General features: G+C 38.7%; 1 protein-coding gene across 1 annotated transcript in view; it reads right to left on the minus strand.

Moving 5' to 3' along the window:
* The window catches only part of Eogt (EGF-domain O-GlcNAc transferase), a 257,927-nt gene that overhangs the window by 14,485 nt on the left and 226,340 nt on the right, over positions 1–17,102 (minus strand). The window contains exon 14 of the mRNA XM_090390322.1: positions 3,340–3,431. Within this exon, the coding sequence (XP_090246448.1) occupies positions 3,340–3,431 (92 nt within the window). The remainder of the gene's footprint in view (positions 1–3,339; positions 3,432–17,102) is intronic.

Here is a 17,102-nt window from a genome sequence, read left to right on the forward strand (position 1 = left end):
ATTAATCAGTCCAAACTAGATTTTGAACAGGCTAAGAGTAGAAAACTTGCTTCTTGCCCTAATGGTAGCTGAGCATTCTGGTCTTTTGCCAAAGCTATTGGCTGCAACTTTTGCCATCTCTGCTCTCACCTCTGTCTAAACTAAATGGTTCTGTTGTCACTTCAACCAATGATAAAGCTGACCTGCTAACATCCCATTTTTTTTCCAACCCACGTATTAATGATCTTGGTAAAACACCTCCCACCGTTCCCAACACGCTCTATTGCCTCCTGTGGTCGTCCGTCAAACCAACCGTTCCCAATACGCTCCATTGCTGCAATGCCTCCTATGGTCTTCCGTCAAAAGGATATCAGAAGGCTTTTAATGAATCTTGATGCTAAGAAAGCCCCAGGTCCTGATGGTATTTCTCCACTTGTTCTCAAAACCTGTGCTCCTGAACTTACTCCTATTCTTTGCCACCTTTTTTCACTTTCTTATTCCAAAGGTGTTTTTCCTTCTGCTTAGAAATTTGCTCATATCCAGCCAGTTCCTAAAAAGGATGACAAATCCCTCTCATCCAATTATCATGCCATTGCAATTACTTCTACTATTTCTAAAGTAATGGAGAAATCAATTACCAGCCAACTCTTAAAATACTTAGAAACCTTCCGTCTGATCAACGATTGCCAGAATGGATTCCGTCAGTGTCAATCCACTGGTGATATTCTGGCTTATGTTACCCATTTATTCACAAATTCAATGGAAAAGTTTGGGGAAACACAAGCAGTTGCTCTTTACATCTCAAAAGCTTTCAATCGTGTTTGGCATAAAGGTATTCTAAAAAAAAGCTTCCATCTTATGGTTTGCCAACTGTTTTTTGTAATTGGTTATCGAGTTTTCTCTCCGATCGCTCACTGAGGGTGATAGTAGCTGGCTCTCTGTCTTCTAACTTCTCCACTAGTGCTGGTGTCCCCCCACTTTTCAGTTCTTCCACCGAGTCTTTTCCTCTTGTATATTAATGACCTTCTTCCACTGACTGGAAATTCTATCCATATTTTTTCCGATGATAGCACATTGCATTCCACTTTCCATTTTGAGAAACCGTGCCCTGCTCAATCGGCTTCAACTTCTCGAATATCCGCTACCAATTCCTTAAATGCTGATCTCCAGGCAATTCTCCAATGGGGCAAAGACAACTTAGTTGATTTCAATCCTTCTAAAACTCAGTCTTTTTTTATATTTCGCAAAAAGGATTCTTCTGTTCCTATACTGCACGGTATTATCTTTGGTGACACTCTGATTTCGAGGCAAAATGATATATCTCTTTTGGAGATTACCCTGGCTTCTAATCTCTCTTGGCATAAGCACATTACAAATATTGCTTCCTCTGCATCTAAAAAACTTGGGATTTTCTTTCACTCTTACTGTTACTTTTCTTTCAAACAGCTATTCACTCTGTACAAATCGCAAATCTGCCCTACCATGGAATATTGTTTCCACATCTGGGGCAATGCTCCCAAAACCTCTCTCAGGCTTCTAGAATTCATTCAGAAGAGGGCAGTTAGGTTAATTAATGACTCCTCTCTAACAGAGTCTCTCCGTTCTCTGTCTCCCAACTTCAAACTCACAGAACCAGCTTTTCATCTTCCGTGTTTATTCATTCAACTGCCGTTTCCTGGAACAGCCTTCCTTCATACGTATTTCTTGAAAATTACAGTCTACAGAAGTTCAAGTCCAATGTCAACAAATATCTTCTTTCGTCTTCTCAACCTCCAACCCAAGCACGGTATTAAGTACTATTGGTTCTAATACCTCTCATGTTTGGGGTTTTCATAAAAAAAAAAACCCTATTGCAACAGCATTAATGTCAATTTAAATAGCACCAATATCAATAGCCAGCAGCAAAAAACATAAAATAAGAAATAATGGTTGGCTCTGCAGCTATGAGCATTTCCAGTTTTTTAATTGTAAATCCCCACTTTTCAAATCTAATTCCAGCCAGAAATGGCAGGAAAGACTTTATGTTGAAACCTCATGCCCTGTGAATTAAGTTGAGTTTAGAAGGATTTTATTTTGTAGAGATGGAATACATTTGAACAAAGGTAGTGCAGAAGTCTTTACCAATATCACTGAAGCCTTCAGCAATGATTATGAGCACTTCCTTGGATTCTGGGGAGGTCTTTATGGACTGGACTGGAGATGCGCAAGTATATCCTCAATTTGCAAATGGAAATAAAAGGAGTGACAAGAGTAATTATAGATCCAATAGCTTGATTTCTGTTCCAGGAAAAATAATAGTGTCACTGGTTAAAGAAGTAATGCAGTATCCTCTGGACAGAAATGCATTTACACTGCAAGCACAGAATGGAATTTTGAAGAGGCACATGTGTCTGATCAATCTGATTAGATACTATGGTGCAGTAACATAGTAACAGAATGTAAAAATAATTTTGGCAGAAAAGCTTTTGATACGGTTTCACATAAAACACTGCTGTATAAACTGGAGCAGTGTTGCACTAAGGGCAAGTTATTGCTGTGGGTAAAGGGATGGTCGAGTGTGAAAAGATAGAGAATGCTTATCAATGAGCACTGCTCTTCTTGGACTAAAGTTATCAGTGGAGTTCTCCAGGGTTCACTGCTGAGCCTATTGTTGTATTCTATATTTATTAATGATGAAGGCAATAATATTGTTGATTCTACTGCGACAAGATCTAAAAAAATTAGGTAGATCGGTCTAATTTTTTGACAATTAGCGATTGAAGTTTAACATTGACAAATGCAAGGTATTGCATATGGACAGCAGTAATCCCAGATTAATGTACCAGATGTGTACTACCACACTCAGGGTAGGGGAGAATGAGAAAGACCTGGGGAGTAATTCAAATTGTGCAGTCGGATGTGAAGTTCTCTGAGCAGAGCAGACAGTTGCCAGGACAGCTCATGGGGTTTTGTCAATGATTGCCGGTATTTTGCCAGAAAGCATAAGGAGTGATTATCTCATTGTAAAAGGCAATAGTTAGGCTGCATCTTGAGTAGTGTATACAGGTCTGGAGGAATCATTTTAGGAAGGATGTGGCTTTGCTGGAACATACGTACAGAAGAGCAATGAAATTAATGAGATAAATAAAAAGATCCTCTTACTACAACATCTCAAGACTAAGCATCTGTGAGGAGATCTGACTGAATTGTTTAAGGAAGAACTATACAAAATATTAGAGAGGATAGACAGGTGATATGGGAGGTATTTTTTTTTTTTTTTTTTTGCTATTGTTGCTGTATAAGCTTGATTTCTTACACCATTTTGCACTACTAATACTATTATCTAAAGCAAGTATTCATAAAGGCACTATCAATACTTACATTTCGAACACTGCCCCCCAGTCTGGCATAAACAGCATGTGGGTCAATCCTGCTCCATGAATTCCTATTAAAATATCTGTATTGTGACTTGTCTGAAAAAGGATAATAAGTAAATTCACCTACAGGGTCATATTACAAACATATAAAAGTAGTTTTTTTTTTTTAAAATCTTCTAATTCTGAAATCATGTTGATCTTTAAAAACAATCATGATTTCAGAGGTGTAACAAGGGGTGTTTCTGGGCAAGTTAAAAATTATATATTTTAAGCTTGGTTTTCCTGAGAGTATTCATTTAGTATTAATATAACTAGTGGCAAAATGATGCAAAGAGGCAAAGTTTATGGGGCATTAACCAAAAACCCACTTTATCTGCCCGCCCATCATTTATCCAATCCTTCTAGAACTTTATTAGAGGGAATGAGTAAATGCTTCCACAAATGTAGGCAGTGGTTTATTCCAATCAATTACTTTCTGGTTAATCAATTACTCTCTGGCAATTTAATTCTGAGACTATCATTTATCAATTCTAGAACTATTTATTGTAAAGACGTGTATTTATCAATAATAATGGAATTTTACAGATTTATAGTTGTTTATTTGTTATTTGGTTTTTAGGAGCATTAGCAACTAAGGCCATATTGCTCCGGGGATATGCGTTAGTCATTTCCTGGCCTTTCCACATTCTCTGTATTTGGTAGTCATGGGCTCGAACCCCGGTCTAATCAAGAAGCGTAGATTTATAGCTTTTGATTTACTCGCCGTTAGGGAAAAATATTTTACAGGGCTCTTTTATAGATAAATATGTTCCATTCTGCCACATGTCATTTTAATATGAATTAGTTAATGCAAAGGTTTGAAGTAATCACAGTGAGTACATATATTGTCCATGCTGACACAGAGAATTTCAATAAATTATAACTTTTTAAACAATTAATGAAAATTCATAAAATTTTAATTGAGCAGTAACTAGTACCAAGCCATCTCTATACTAAGATTCTCCTTAATCAAAATATTTTTTTGAGATCCAAAGAAATCTTGTCAGAGCACACTTTCCACACAACCTACAGATAGAAGTTAATGATGGATAGTTATACAGAAATGAGAGACAGGTCAGAGGGAAGGACTTATGCTCTTGATTAAGAAGCGCACAGATTCCAGGGCAGTACATCCAACTAGTATGGGTTGCCAGCGTTGCACTGGCAACCCATACTAGTTATTTCTGAGATAAGCACTCAGAAAATAAAGCTGAGAATGTTATAGGCCAAATGACTGTGATGAGTACAATGATAATAAACAGAACAATATATATACGGCGATGAGCCAAAATATTATGTTGTTGTTATTTGGTTTTTTAGGAGCATTAGCAACTAAGGCCATATTGCTCCGGGGATATGTGGTGGCCATTCCCTGACCTTTCTGCATCCTCGGTATTTGGTAGTCACGGGCTTGAACCCTGGTCTAATCAAGATGTGTGTGCTATGCACTGCTGCTCCTGCCCACCTGGCTACGGAGGCACCCAAAACATTATGACCACCTACCTAATATGATGCTGGTCCTCCATGTGCAGCCAAAACAGCTTGTACCCGGCGAGGCATGGATGCTACAAGATTTCTAAATGTCTTGTGGGACCTGGTACCAACGCATAACCAGCAGATCCTTTAACTCCTGTAAGGTCCATGGTTGAGAAGCTGCAGATCGGAGTTGCTGTTCCAACGCAAACCACAGATGCTTGATGGGATTGATGTCTGGAGAATTTAGAGGCCAAGGAATACCTGGAAGTCTTCCTCATGTCTTCTTCCTGCAAACCAGTCTCAAACAATCCGGGCAGTGTGGCATGTTGTATTATCCTGCCGAAAGATGGCACTGCCATAGGCGAAGACTGCTGCAATGAAAGGGTGTACCCGGTCAGCAATGATGTTTAGGTAGGTAGGTAGTAGATGTCAGAGTGCCCGGCACATGGATAACTGGACCCAGGGTATTCCTGCAGAACATCGCCCAAAGCATGACATCACCGCCACCGGCTTGTTTTCATCCCACGGTGCATCCAGGTGTCATCACTTCCTCAGGTAAACAATGCATACATACCCGGCTGTCCACATGGTGCAACAGGAAACATGATTCATTGGACCAGATAACCTTCTTCCAATCACCCAGTTTCGATGCTCGCGTGCCCATTGTAGGTGCTGTTGCCGGTGAACTGTGGTTAACATGGGCACTTTGAGCAGCCTGGGGCTACGCAGCCCCATTTTCAGCAGGGTTCTATGTACTGTGTGTTATGACACATTACTCTTTCGCTCATTCTCGAGCATTGATGCGCCGCAGTCATCCAACACCTCGCTGGTGGTTCGTGGGTTTTCCTCAGACCACTTTTGGTAGGTACTAACCACGGCTGACCGTGAGTATCCCACCAGCTGTGCCATTTCGGATATGCTCTGACCCAGTCGTCTGGCCATTACAATTTGGCCTTTGTCAAACTCGCTGAAGTCCGCTGCTTTTTCCATCTGAAGAAAAAGGGTAACACTAATTAACGGAGCTCAGTATCAGGGGTTTTTTATACCATGTCCCGACCCGCGCACAGGGCATAGTTCAACCCATGCACACACCATAGTTCACCTGCAGTTGTTTCGATCTGCATAACGACTTGCTGGTCATAATGTTTTGGCTCATCCATGTATAACAAATATAGATAAACAGAGTGAGCCAATAATCAGAATGCCTTATTGTGGGGATTTAAATTTTCCAGATATTGACCGGAACCTGTGGGTTGATCACTCGCTCAGCAGCAGAATACAGTGGACCCCCTGCTTTACGATTGGTTCACTGTATGATCAAATCATGAACTCTCCATAATAAAATACTGATCACTATGAAAATAGGATGAGACTTTTGAAAATGTTACGAAACAAGCGTTATTAATTTAATACTATTTCCTTTTCAACACGAGCCTTTAATACGGGCACTAATCTCATTTTCCTTCACATTTCAATTAATATTACTCCTATGAAAATAGGAGTAATATTAATATGTAAGCACCAGTCATTGTGATCACATTTGCCAATTGATTTTAATTGTATTAAACGGCAATTCAAATAAGTGAAAATAGGAGTAATATTATTCACAGACTACAAAATTAAGATATAAAGCACAAATTCACTTTATTACCTTACCAATTAACAAAATTAAATGATACGTGAAAATTGGAAGAATATTTTCCACAGTTGGCAAAACAAAAATAAATTTATGCTTACATACATAATTAATACTATAATATATACACGCTAACTAATTGATATTTCAGTTCATTGATATTTTAGGGGGGTAAAATTTAAAACAGTAAAAGAGAAGCAATCAGTATCGAAGAACATGAATGGGTTGAGCACGCTGAATTCTGACGGGATCCTTCCACTTGTTCAGATTACGAACCTAACGGAGCATAAATTCAAATTAAGAAAAGACAGATGCAGAATAGATGTGAGGAAATTTGCCTTTAGCCAGCGGGTGGTTAATTGCTGGAACAAACTTCCATCTGTCGTGGAAGTTGATAGGTTAAATAAATTTAAGGAGGAACTGAACAAGCATTTGGAGGGAATGGTGTGATTTCTTTTTTTTTTTTGGGTGATGCTGCATAAGCTCATACGCTTGCTTTCTTGCATCACGTGCCATTACCACTACTACTACTACTACATGGCACACAAATTGCACAAGTGAGATATGGAGTAACAAGTTTATGAAGCTTCTGAGAAGATTCTGAAAATTTATTTATGTTTTTTATATGATTGAAGATTTTAGTGAAGGGAAAACACATTTCACCATAATAATGTAAGAACCCACAGAATTCCAACTCACTCAGCAGCAGAATATAGTGGACCCCAGCTTTACAATTGGTTCATTGTATGATCAAATCACTTTATTATGAACTCTCCATAATAAAATACTGCTCACTATATGATACGCAGTAAGTGCCAGTGATCACATTTGCCAATTGAATTTTAATTGTATTAAATAGAAATTCTAATAAGCGAAAACAGGATGAATATTATCCACAGGCTATAAAAGTAAAGATGTAAAATAAAGCACATATTCACTTTATTACAATGTAAAAATCCACAGAATTCCAGCTATCGGTATTATCGCAAATGAAATAAGATTGAGTTTACTACCCGTTTATAACAGATTGCACTAACAGAAAAGCCCAATAAACCGGAAAATGCAAATTATTTATTTTTTTTATGGTTGTGACCTCCAGAAATGTGCTTTAGAAAAATATCACAAAGGCATTCAAAACTGATTCTTATAACCGAACACATGATAATGAAGAAAGTGCAGTGCATTTTAAAGATTTGAATTGATTTTTTGAAATTTGATTCTATAAAGTGCTAATTCTACTAACCAGTGATCATTTTAACTGGCGCCTCTCTTATTTTTACTTTATGATGGGCTTAAGACTGTCTCTGACCGGACCATGTGGTCCTTTATCTCAGGCAATAACAGTTTTTGTAAACTTGTACCTGTGTCTTGTTTTCGCATCCTTTGGTGGAAGTGATGTTTTGTGTTGTTCTTATTTGGCATAAATTTATATAAAACTAATACAATTTCCATTATAAAAATTACCTTTTAGAGAGATAAATAGCTTAATTATATGGGGAAATTTTCAACTATTGAGGTCTTAGAACAAATTACCAAAAAAATGTGTTATTGGGTTCACATGATATTGTCATGATGTTTGTTTGTTTGTTATTTGGTTTTTAGGAACATTAGCAACTAAGGCCATATTGCTCCGGGATATGCGGTGGTCATTCCTTGACCTTTTCCGCATACTCCGTATTTGGTGGTGACGGGCTCGAACCCCGGTCTAATCAAGGAGCGTGTGCTATGCACTGCTGCTCCTTCCCACCTGGCTACAGAGGCGCCTTATTTTCATGATATGACGGAACGATTAACATCATAAAGCCAGGGTCCACTGTATTCTTGATCAATGATCTTATTGTCAGCAGTGACTCATCATGCATTAAGAATCTCAGGTAAATGAACCACTAGATGGCAGTGATTGTAGTGTGCTAATGTGGGGTTTGTGTCATGATTGACTCCTGTCAAGGGTGATTATAATGCCCTTGGACATTTAAATCCTTTACAGTTCAACCCAACTTATGCTATTAACAACTACAACTAAGCCAGGGAAGTAATAGAAGAAGCTACTAAACATTTTCTATCAACTAAGAGATACCATTTAAGGTATAGATCAAAATAGATACCAGATGATATGATGTGCCTAATGGCAGAGAAAAAATACATGGAATGGAAGTTATCAGTGGACAGAGAAGCCTATAGCAAGCATAAACTAGCCTGCAATCAAGTTACTGAAGGTGTTGAGCTGGCTAAGGCAGATTATGAGAAGTTACTAGTTAAGAATGCAAAGAAAAGTAGAAATTGTTGAAGTTAAAAATAATTAAGGAATCTGGGACTGATGGGATCTATGCAATTATATTAACTTAATCAAAAGAGGTAAGATCTTTATTATAAATTATTAGAGCATCCTTGGATTAAGAGGAGATTCCTACAGAATCAAGAAGTGCAACTGACTCTATCCTATTCACAAAGGGGGGGAATCAAAAGGCAAAGTGAGTAGTGACAGACCTATAAATTTGACTTCTATTTCATTATTTTTTCTATTCCAGAGAAAATAATTGAGATAGTGTTTAAAGAAATACTGCAAAATCATCTTGACAGGAATGCAATTATATGGAAATCACAGCATGGATTTTTTAAGGGCAGATCTTCTTTGACTAATGTCATTACCTACTATGAGGCAATCACATAGGAAATGGATGCAAAAAATTTTGACAACACAACACTTATATTTCAATAAAGCTTTTGATGCTCTTCCATGTTAATCAATGCAAACCAGACAAACTGGAGCAATGTGCCATTAGGGGGACAAGATGCTGCTATAGATAAATGGATGGTTGAGTGGAAGGAGACAGAGTTGTTATCAATTGCGCCTACCCCTGATGGACTAATGTTATCAATGGAGTCCTCTTGGGGTTTAGTGTTGGATCCCTTATTGTTTTCAATATATGTGTAGCACTGCACGTGTAATTTTGCAAATTACATATGAGCACTAATGGGATCTGCAAAGAATGACAATATTCACACATAACACGCTATCAAAACTATGACATGACTCAAGATCTCAACGTGCAAAAGTGTGAGATGGTAACATTGCACATTCCATTTTGCAACGAGGAAACAGAGATCCTGTCAGAAATGGAATATGTCAAGATCAATGACAATGAAGAGCTCATACTAGAACAGCATAAATTGTATGAATCAGACTTGGACATTCGCAAATCGATTGAAATATATAAGACTATGTGTCAATACAATGACGATGTCGACCCTGACAAAGCATGCGGTATTCCTTAGCCTTGAAACGTGAATGTGAGAAGAGGACCCCTTTTGAAACTTTTACAATCATCCAACCAGCAAGATGAATGAGAATCCAAAGCTTGCCACATTCAACCGACACGGTGAAATTGCAAAGAAATGCAAAAACTCGATGAATGAGGACTTCAGTAACTTAATGAGAATGGCCAACGACAAACAAAAGATTCTAACTCATGCATCTATCTGTGCAGGCAGCACATTATTATCATCACCATCCTCCCCACACCAGGTGGAAAAGGCCTGGGTTCAATCCTGTCAATGACACGAAGAACTTTTATGAGCTTTTTTCACTCCGCGGCTGAGTTAGTCGGTCTCAGGTAGCAAGGTTTTATGCCCAGAAACTGGGGTTTTTCATCAAGCAAAACAGACAAATCGACCAAAGAACACACAATTTATAAACACAACACACATGGGTATATGTAATATATTTCAGGGTGACCATAATGTAATAGTTTTAGTGCTCATGCATGTAATTTGGAGTTGGAGTTGGTTCTCTCCCAATTGGGAACTGATTCAGATATTCTTGACCAGCCAAGCAGGTTATGGCAAAACAAAATGAGGCCTCCAGACCTGTATGTAGTACTCAGGGTGAGGACTGGCCATTGCCTTATAAAGGTATGATAACCTCCTTGTCTCTGGTAGCAAAATTTCTATACATCATTGACAAAACTCCATACCTGCTCTGGCAGCTCATCTGCACTGATCAGAGAACTTTATATCTGACTGCACAATTACCCACAGGTCTTTTTCATTCTCCACTGCCCTGAGAGTAGTACCACACAGTTGGCATGATTCTCTTGGGTTACTGCTACCCATATGCGGTACTTTGCATTTGTCAAACTTCAGTTGCCACTTCTCAGCCCATCTACCTAACTTTTCTAGATCCTCTTGTAGTAGCATACTGTCTTTACTATCATCAACAACCCAGCCACCCTTTGTATCATCTGCAAACTTAGACATTATGGCTGATATACCTTCACTGATATAATTAATAAATATACACAACAACAATTGCCCAGCACCGAACCCTGGGGATTCCACTAATGACTTCAGTCTACATAGAGCAGTGTCCATTTATTACCACTCTCTGCCATCTCCCACACAACTTTCCCTTTATCCATTGCTGCAACTTGCCCTTAATGCCATAACGCTCCAATTTATACAGCAGTCTTCCATGTGCAACAGTATCAAAAAACTTTCCTGAAATCCAAATACACAATATCAAAATTATTATTTGCCTCCGGTTTGAAACCTTTGTGATGACAACATCATAGTATCCAATCAAATTGGTCAGACAAGACTTCCCCTTAACAAACCCATGTTGTTTCTGAACTATTACTGCAGTCTTGTCCAGGTGATCCTATATTACCTCTTTAACCAGTCACTCCATTTGTCACCCTTAGCAGCCCCTTTTGAATTGGGGATACATTTGCATATCTCCAGTACATTAGGACTTCCCCTGAATCTAAGGATGCTCTCATAATTATGGCTAAGGGTTTGCTTACTTCTCTCGTTGCCTCCTTCAATATAACTGCATAGATTCCTTCTGCCCCAGGTGGCTTTTCTTACAGAATTCCTCATGGGTGAATGTAGATGCAAAATACTCATTCAGTTTGATAGCTGTCTGAAAAGGATCATCAAAAGTCAAACCACAACATCAAGTGGACCAATCTGATTCATCCCCTTCTTTCTAGAGTTTACATAAGTAAAGAAGTCTTTGTTGTTTTTCTTTGCATCCTTTGCCAAGGATTTCTCATAATCAGCCTTTGCTTGCCTAATCTCCTTTGTGACTTGATTACAGACTAGCTTATATCTGCCATAAGCTTCTGTGGCACATGCTAATTTACATGCATCGCACGCATTTTTCTTCTCTGCCATGAGCAGAGAAGAAAAATTTGTGGATGATCCATAAAATATTTACAATACAAAAGTTCTTCTATTTCGTAATCAATATATACAAATCAAAATATCTAAAAGAAATGCAAAAGTGACTGACACTAACTTTTCTACACCTGAAAGTTAGAGAGGTAACAAGAGAAAGAAATACCCTTGATCTGATTATCAACAGCAACCCATTACGTATTAAGAATCTGCCGATAAACGACCTACTAGATAGCGGTGATCAGAGTATTAGCATTAGTAAAGGCATATGATGCAAGAAAGCAAGCTTATGCAGCATCAGCCAAAAATAAAAAATACTTCCACTTCCTTCACCCTTCCGTTCGTTCGAAATACCTGTCCAGCTGAGCTTTAAATTTATTTAGGCTATCAACTTCCACAACAAGGGATGGAAGTCTGTTCCACCAACCAACTACCCCCTGGCTAAAGTCAAATTTCTGCACATCAATCCTACATCTGTCTTTCCTCAATCTGAATTTATGCCCTCTCAGGTGATTATTCTGAGCAAGAGGGAGAATCCCATCGGCATTGAGCATGCTCAAACCATTCAAGGCTTTATGCACCTCTATCAGATCACCTCACCGGTGTCTAGTCTCCAGACACTGTAATTTGCAAAACTTAAGCCTTTCTTTGTAAGAGCAACCCTTTGTATTAGCATTAATAGAGGCATATAGTGCAAGAAAGCAAGCTTATGCAGAATCAGCCAAAAAAAAGGGGGGGGGGTAAACACTTCCACTTCACCCCTCCATTCGTTCGAAATACCTGTCCAGCTGAGCCTTAAATTTATTTAGGCTAACAACTTCCACAACAAGGGATGGAAGTCTGTTCCACCAACCAACTACTCACTGGCTAAAGGCAAATTTCCGCACATCTATCCTATATCTGTCTTTCCTCAATTTGAATTTATGCCCTTTCAGTTATTCTGAGCAAGAGGAAGATCCCATCGGCATTGAGCATGCTCAAACCATTCAAGGCCTTATACATCTCTATCAGATCACCCCGCTGGTGCCTAGTCTCTAGACACTGTAATTTGCAGAACTTAAGCCTTTCTTTGTAAGAGCAACCCTTTGTTCCATCCACTAATCTTGTTGCCCTTCTCTGTACTTATTCCAGCAGCTCTACATCCTTCTTGAAATGAGGTCTCCAGACCTGTATACAGTACTCAAGATGTGGCCCGACCATTGCCTTATACAAGGAAATAATCACCTCCCTATCCCTGCTAGAAAAATTCCTGTGTATCATTGACAAGACGCCATGAGCTACTCTTGCAGCTCGTCTGCACTGCTCAGAGAACTTCATATCTGCCTACACAATTATCCCCAGGTCCTTATCATTCTGTACCACTGTCAGTGTACCACAGAGTTGCCCTGGAGTTGCTGTTTCCCATATGTAGTACTTTACATTTGTCAATGTTAAACTTCATTTTCCACCTCTCAGCCCATCTGCTCAACCTTTCCAGATCCTGTTGCAGCAGCATAGCATCAGTAGTGTCTTTAACAACCCTGCCAACTTTTGTATCATCTGCAAATTGGACATTAATCTTGATATACCATCATCATAAAATCTCATCTTTTTCCAATAAATGTACTAAGGCTGTTCAAGAGAAGAATGTTGCATATCGTAATTGGCTTGTTTCTAATTCTTCAGTTTCATTTTCTGCCTACACCAAAGCTCGCAACAATTGTAAAGCAGTTATTAATCAGTCCAAACTAGAGTTTGAACAGGCTAAGAGTAGAAAACTTGCTTCTTGCAAGTTTATTGGCTGTAACTTTTGCCATCTCTGCTCCCACCTCTCCAAACCAGATGGTTCTGTTGTCACTTCAGCCAAGGATAAAGCTGACCTGCTAGCATCCCATTTTTCTTCCAGCTCATGTATTAATGATCTTGGAAAAACACCTCCCACCATTCCCAACATGCTCCATTCAATGCCTCCTGTGGTCTTCCGTCAAAAGGATATCAGAAGGATTTTGATGAATCTTGATGCTAAGAAAGCCCCAGGTCTTGATGGTATTTCTCCACTTGTTCTCAAAACCTGTGCTCCTGAACACACTCCTATTCTTTGCCGCCTTTTTTCACTTTCTTATTCCAAGGGTGTTTTTCCTTCTGCTTGGAAATTTGCTCATATCCAGCCAGTTCCTAAAAAGGGTAACAAATCCCTCCCATCCAATTATCATCCCATTGCAATTACTTCTACTCTTTCTAAAGTAATGGAGAAATCAATTAACCGCCAACTTTTAAACTACCTAGAAACCTTCCATCTGATCAACGATCACCAGTAAGGATTCTGTCAGTGTCGATCCACTGGTGATATTCTGGCTTATGTTACCCATTTATGGATTAATTCAATGGAAAGGTTCGGTGAAACACAAGTAGTTGCTCTTGACATCTCAAAGGCTTTTGATCGTGTTTGGCATAAAGGTCTTCTAAACAAGCTTCCATCTTATGGTTTGCAACTGTTTTTATTAATTGGTTATCCGGTTTTCTCTCTGATCGCTCACTGAGGGTGATGGTAGATGGCTCTCTGTCTTCTAACTTCTCCACTAATGCCGGTCTCCCCCAAGGTTTAGGTCTTTCCCCCACTCTTTTCCTCTTGTATATTAATGACCTTCCTCCATTGAATGGAAATTCTATCCATAGTTTTGCCGATGATAGCACATTGCAGTCCACTTTCCATTTTGAGAAACCTTGTCCTGCTCAATCAGCTTCAATTTTTCGAAAATTTGCTACCAATTTCTTAAATACTGATCTTCAGGTAATTCTCCAGTGGGGCAAAGACAACTTCATCATCATCATCATCAGCCATTTTCAATCCACTGCAGAATGAAGTCCTCTCCAGCAACTTTCCAGTTCCTTCTGTTTTGAGCACTGGCCTTCCATTTACTACCCAAAAACTCATGAATTTCATCTATCCATCTCCGACTTTGTCTTCCAGGTTTTCTTCTAGCTCCTCTTGGATGCCATTCTGTTATTTTCTTATTCCATCTGTCATCATGTCTTCGAGCTATGTATCCTGCCCAAGACCATTTTAGTTCTTTAGTTTTGATAAGAATGTCCTTTACTTGAGTTTGCTGCCTAATCCATGTTTTTCTATTCTTATCTAACAGTCTGATTCCCAATATATTTCATTCCATTCTTCGCTGTGTAGTTCTCAGCTTCTCTTCCATTCTTTTGGTGAGTGCCCAAGTTTCACTTCCATAAGTCATGGTGGGGAGTATACATTGATTCATTATTTTACATTTCAGACAAACTGGGATATTGCTCTTCAGTATGTGGCTATATTTCCTGAATGCTATCCATCCAAAATTTATTCTTCTCTTGACTTCCAGCCATTTATCATTATTACAGCTAATAACTTGTCCCAGATAAGTATATGACTCCACCTTTTCAATTACTGCTCCTTTAATCATTATTTTCCTTTCCGTGGCATACTTGTTCATCATTACTTTTGTTTTAGCCATATTCATCTTTAGTCCAAAATCCTTACTAACTGTGCATAACTGATTAAGATTTTCCTCTAATTCTTTGGGATTGTGGCTTATAACCACAATGTCATCTGCAAATCGTAAATGGTTTAGGTACTCTCCGTTCACATTGACTCCTTTCTGTGACCAGTCTAATCTTCTGAAAGCTTCCTCAAGGGGAGCAGTAAACAGCTTTGGAGATATTGTCTCCCTGTCGAACTTCTTTCTCGATTTTAAATTTGCTACTGTCTTTGTCTAGTCTAATAAAGGAGGTAGCACTCTCATATATTTTCTTCAAAATCATAATATATAGGGTATCTATGCCTTGTCTTTCCAGTGCCTGAAACATTGCCTTATGCTGTATGGAGTCAAATGCATTTTCATAATCCACAAATGCCAGGCATAATGGTGTTTCATATTCATTTGCTTTCTCCATTAGCTGTGATATTACGTGAAGGTGATCCATAGTTGAGAATCCTGTCCTAAAGCCAGCTTGCTCTTTCGGTTGATTCTCATCAAGTATTCTTTCTAATCTGTTAGTAATGACCCTTGTGAACAACTTGTAGATGTGGGATAACAAGCTAATTGGTCTATAATTTCCAATTTCTGATTTATCTCCTTTCTTATGCAGCAAAACTATGATTGCATTATTCCACTGCTTAGGTATCACACCTTTTCTAATGCACTTTGTGAAGAGCCTTGCCAATTTTTGTGTTATGTCTCTTCCTCCCAATTTTAACAACTCTACAGTAACTTCATCTTCCCCTGAGGCTTTCCGATTCTTCATTTTCTTCAATGCATGTTCTACCTCATCAGGAAGAATATCGGGTATGTCGTATGTGTTGCTACTTTGCAATCCATCTTCCCCACTGCTGGTATCATTCCCCCGCTCCTTGCATAATTCTCTATAGTAGTCTTCTGATATTTGAATTATGCTTTCTCTGCTGGTTATAAGTACACCATCGCTATTCTTCAGTTTCAGTATCATTTGTCTTTCTGTATTACTGCTCATGGCTGCTGATTTAAATCCTTTGTTTTCCCTTAATGCTTGTTCTACTTTTCTTGTGTTAAATCTTCTTATGTCCTCTCTGAGTCTCTTTCTAATGGCTTTGCATAACTCAGTATACTCAATTTTCTCCCTGTCAGTGTTTTTCTTGCTTTTCATTTGTCGTCTTCAGTTCATCATGACAAGTGTTTCTTGACTAATTTTTCCTTCTTTGGATTTCTGTTTCCCTATAGGTTATTTTTGTTTCCCTAAAGACAACTTAGTTGATTTCAACCCTTCTAAAACTCAGTCTTGTCTTATATCTCGCAAAAAGGATTCTTCTGCTCCTATGCTTATCTTTAGTGACACCGATTTCTAGACAAAATGATATATCTCTTTTGGGGATTACCCTGACTTCTAATCTCTCTTGGCACAAGCACATTACAAATATTGCTTCCTCTGCATCTAAAAAACTTGGTTTTCTCTTTCGCTCTCGGCGTTACTTTTCTTCCAAACAGCTGCTCACTCTGTATAAATAACAAATCCACCCTGCCATGGAATATTGTGCCCACATCTGGGGGGGTGCCCTCAAAACCTCTCTCAGGCTTCTTGATTCCATTCAGACGAGGGCAGTTAGGTTAATTAATGATTCATCGCTAATAGGGTCTCTCCACTCGCTTTTTCATAGACATACTGTTTCTGCTGCATGCCTCTTCTACAGATACTTCCATGGGGACTGTTCTTCTGAATTGGCTTCTATAATTCCCGCTCTCTCTTTCAGAATAGTCTGAACACGTGTCGTCACCAGCCAACATCCATTTACTGTTCAACTTCAAAGTCACAGAACCAACTTTTCATCTTCCTCATTTATTCATTCAACTGCCATTTTCTGGAATAACCTTCCTTCATACGTATTTCCGGAAAATTACAGTCTACAGAAGTTCAAGTCCAATGTCAAGAAATATCTTCTTTCG

This window comes from Mastigoproctus giganteus, chromosome 2 (genome assembly GCF_048544385.1).
Source record: "Mastigoproctus giganteus isolate SK-2022 chromosome 2, ASM4854438v1, whole genome shotgun sequence".
Taxonomy (NCBI): Eukaryota; Metazoa; Arthropoda; class Arachnida; order Uropygi; family Thelyphonidae; genus Mastigoproctus; species Mastigoproctus giganteus.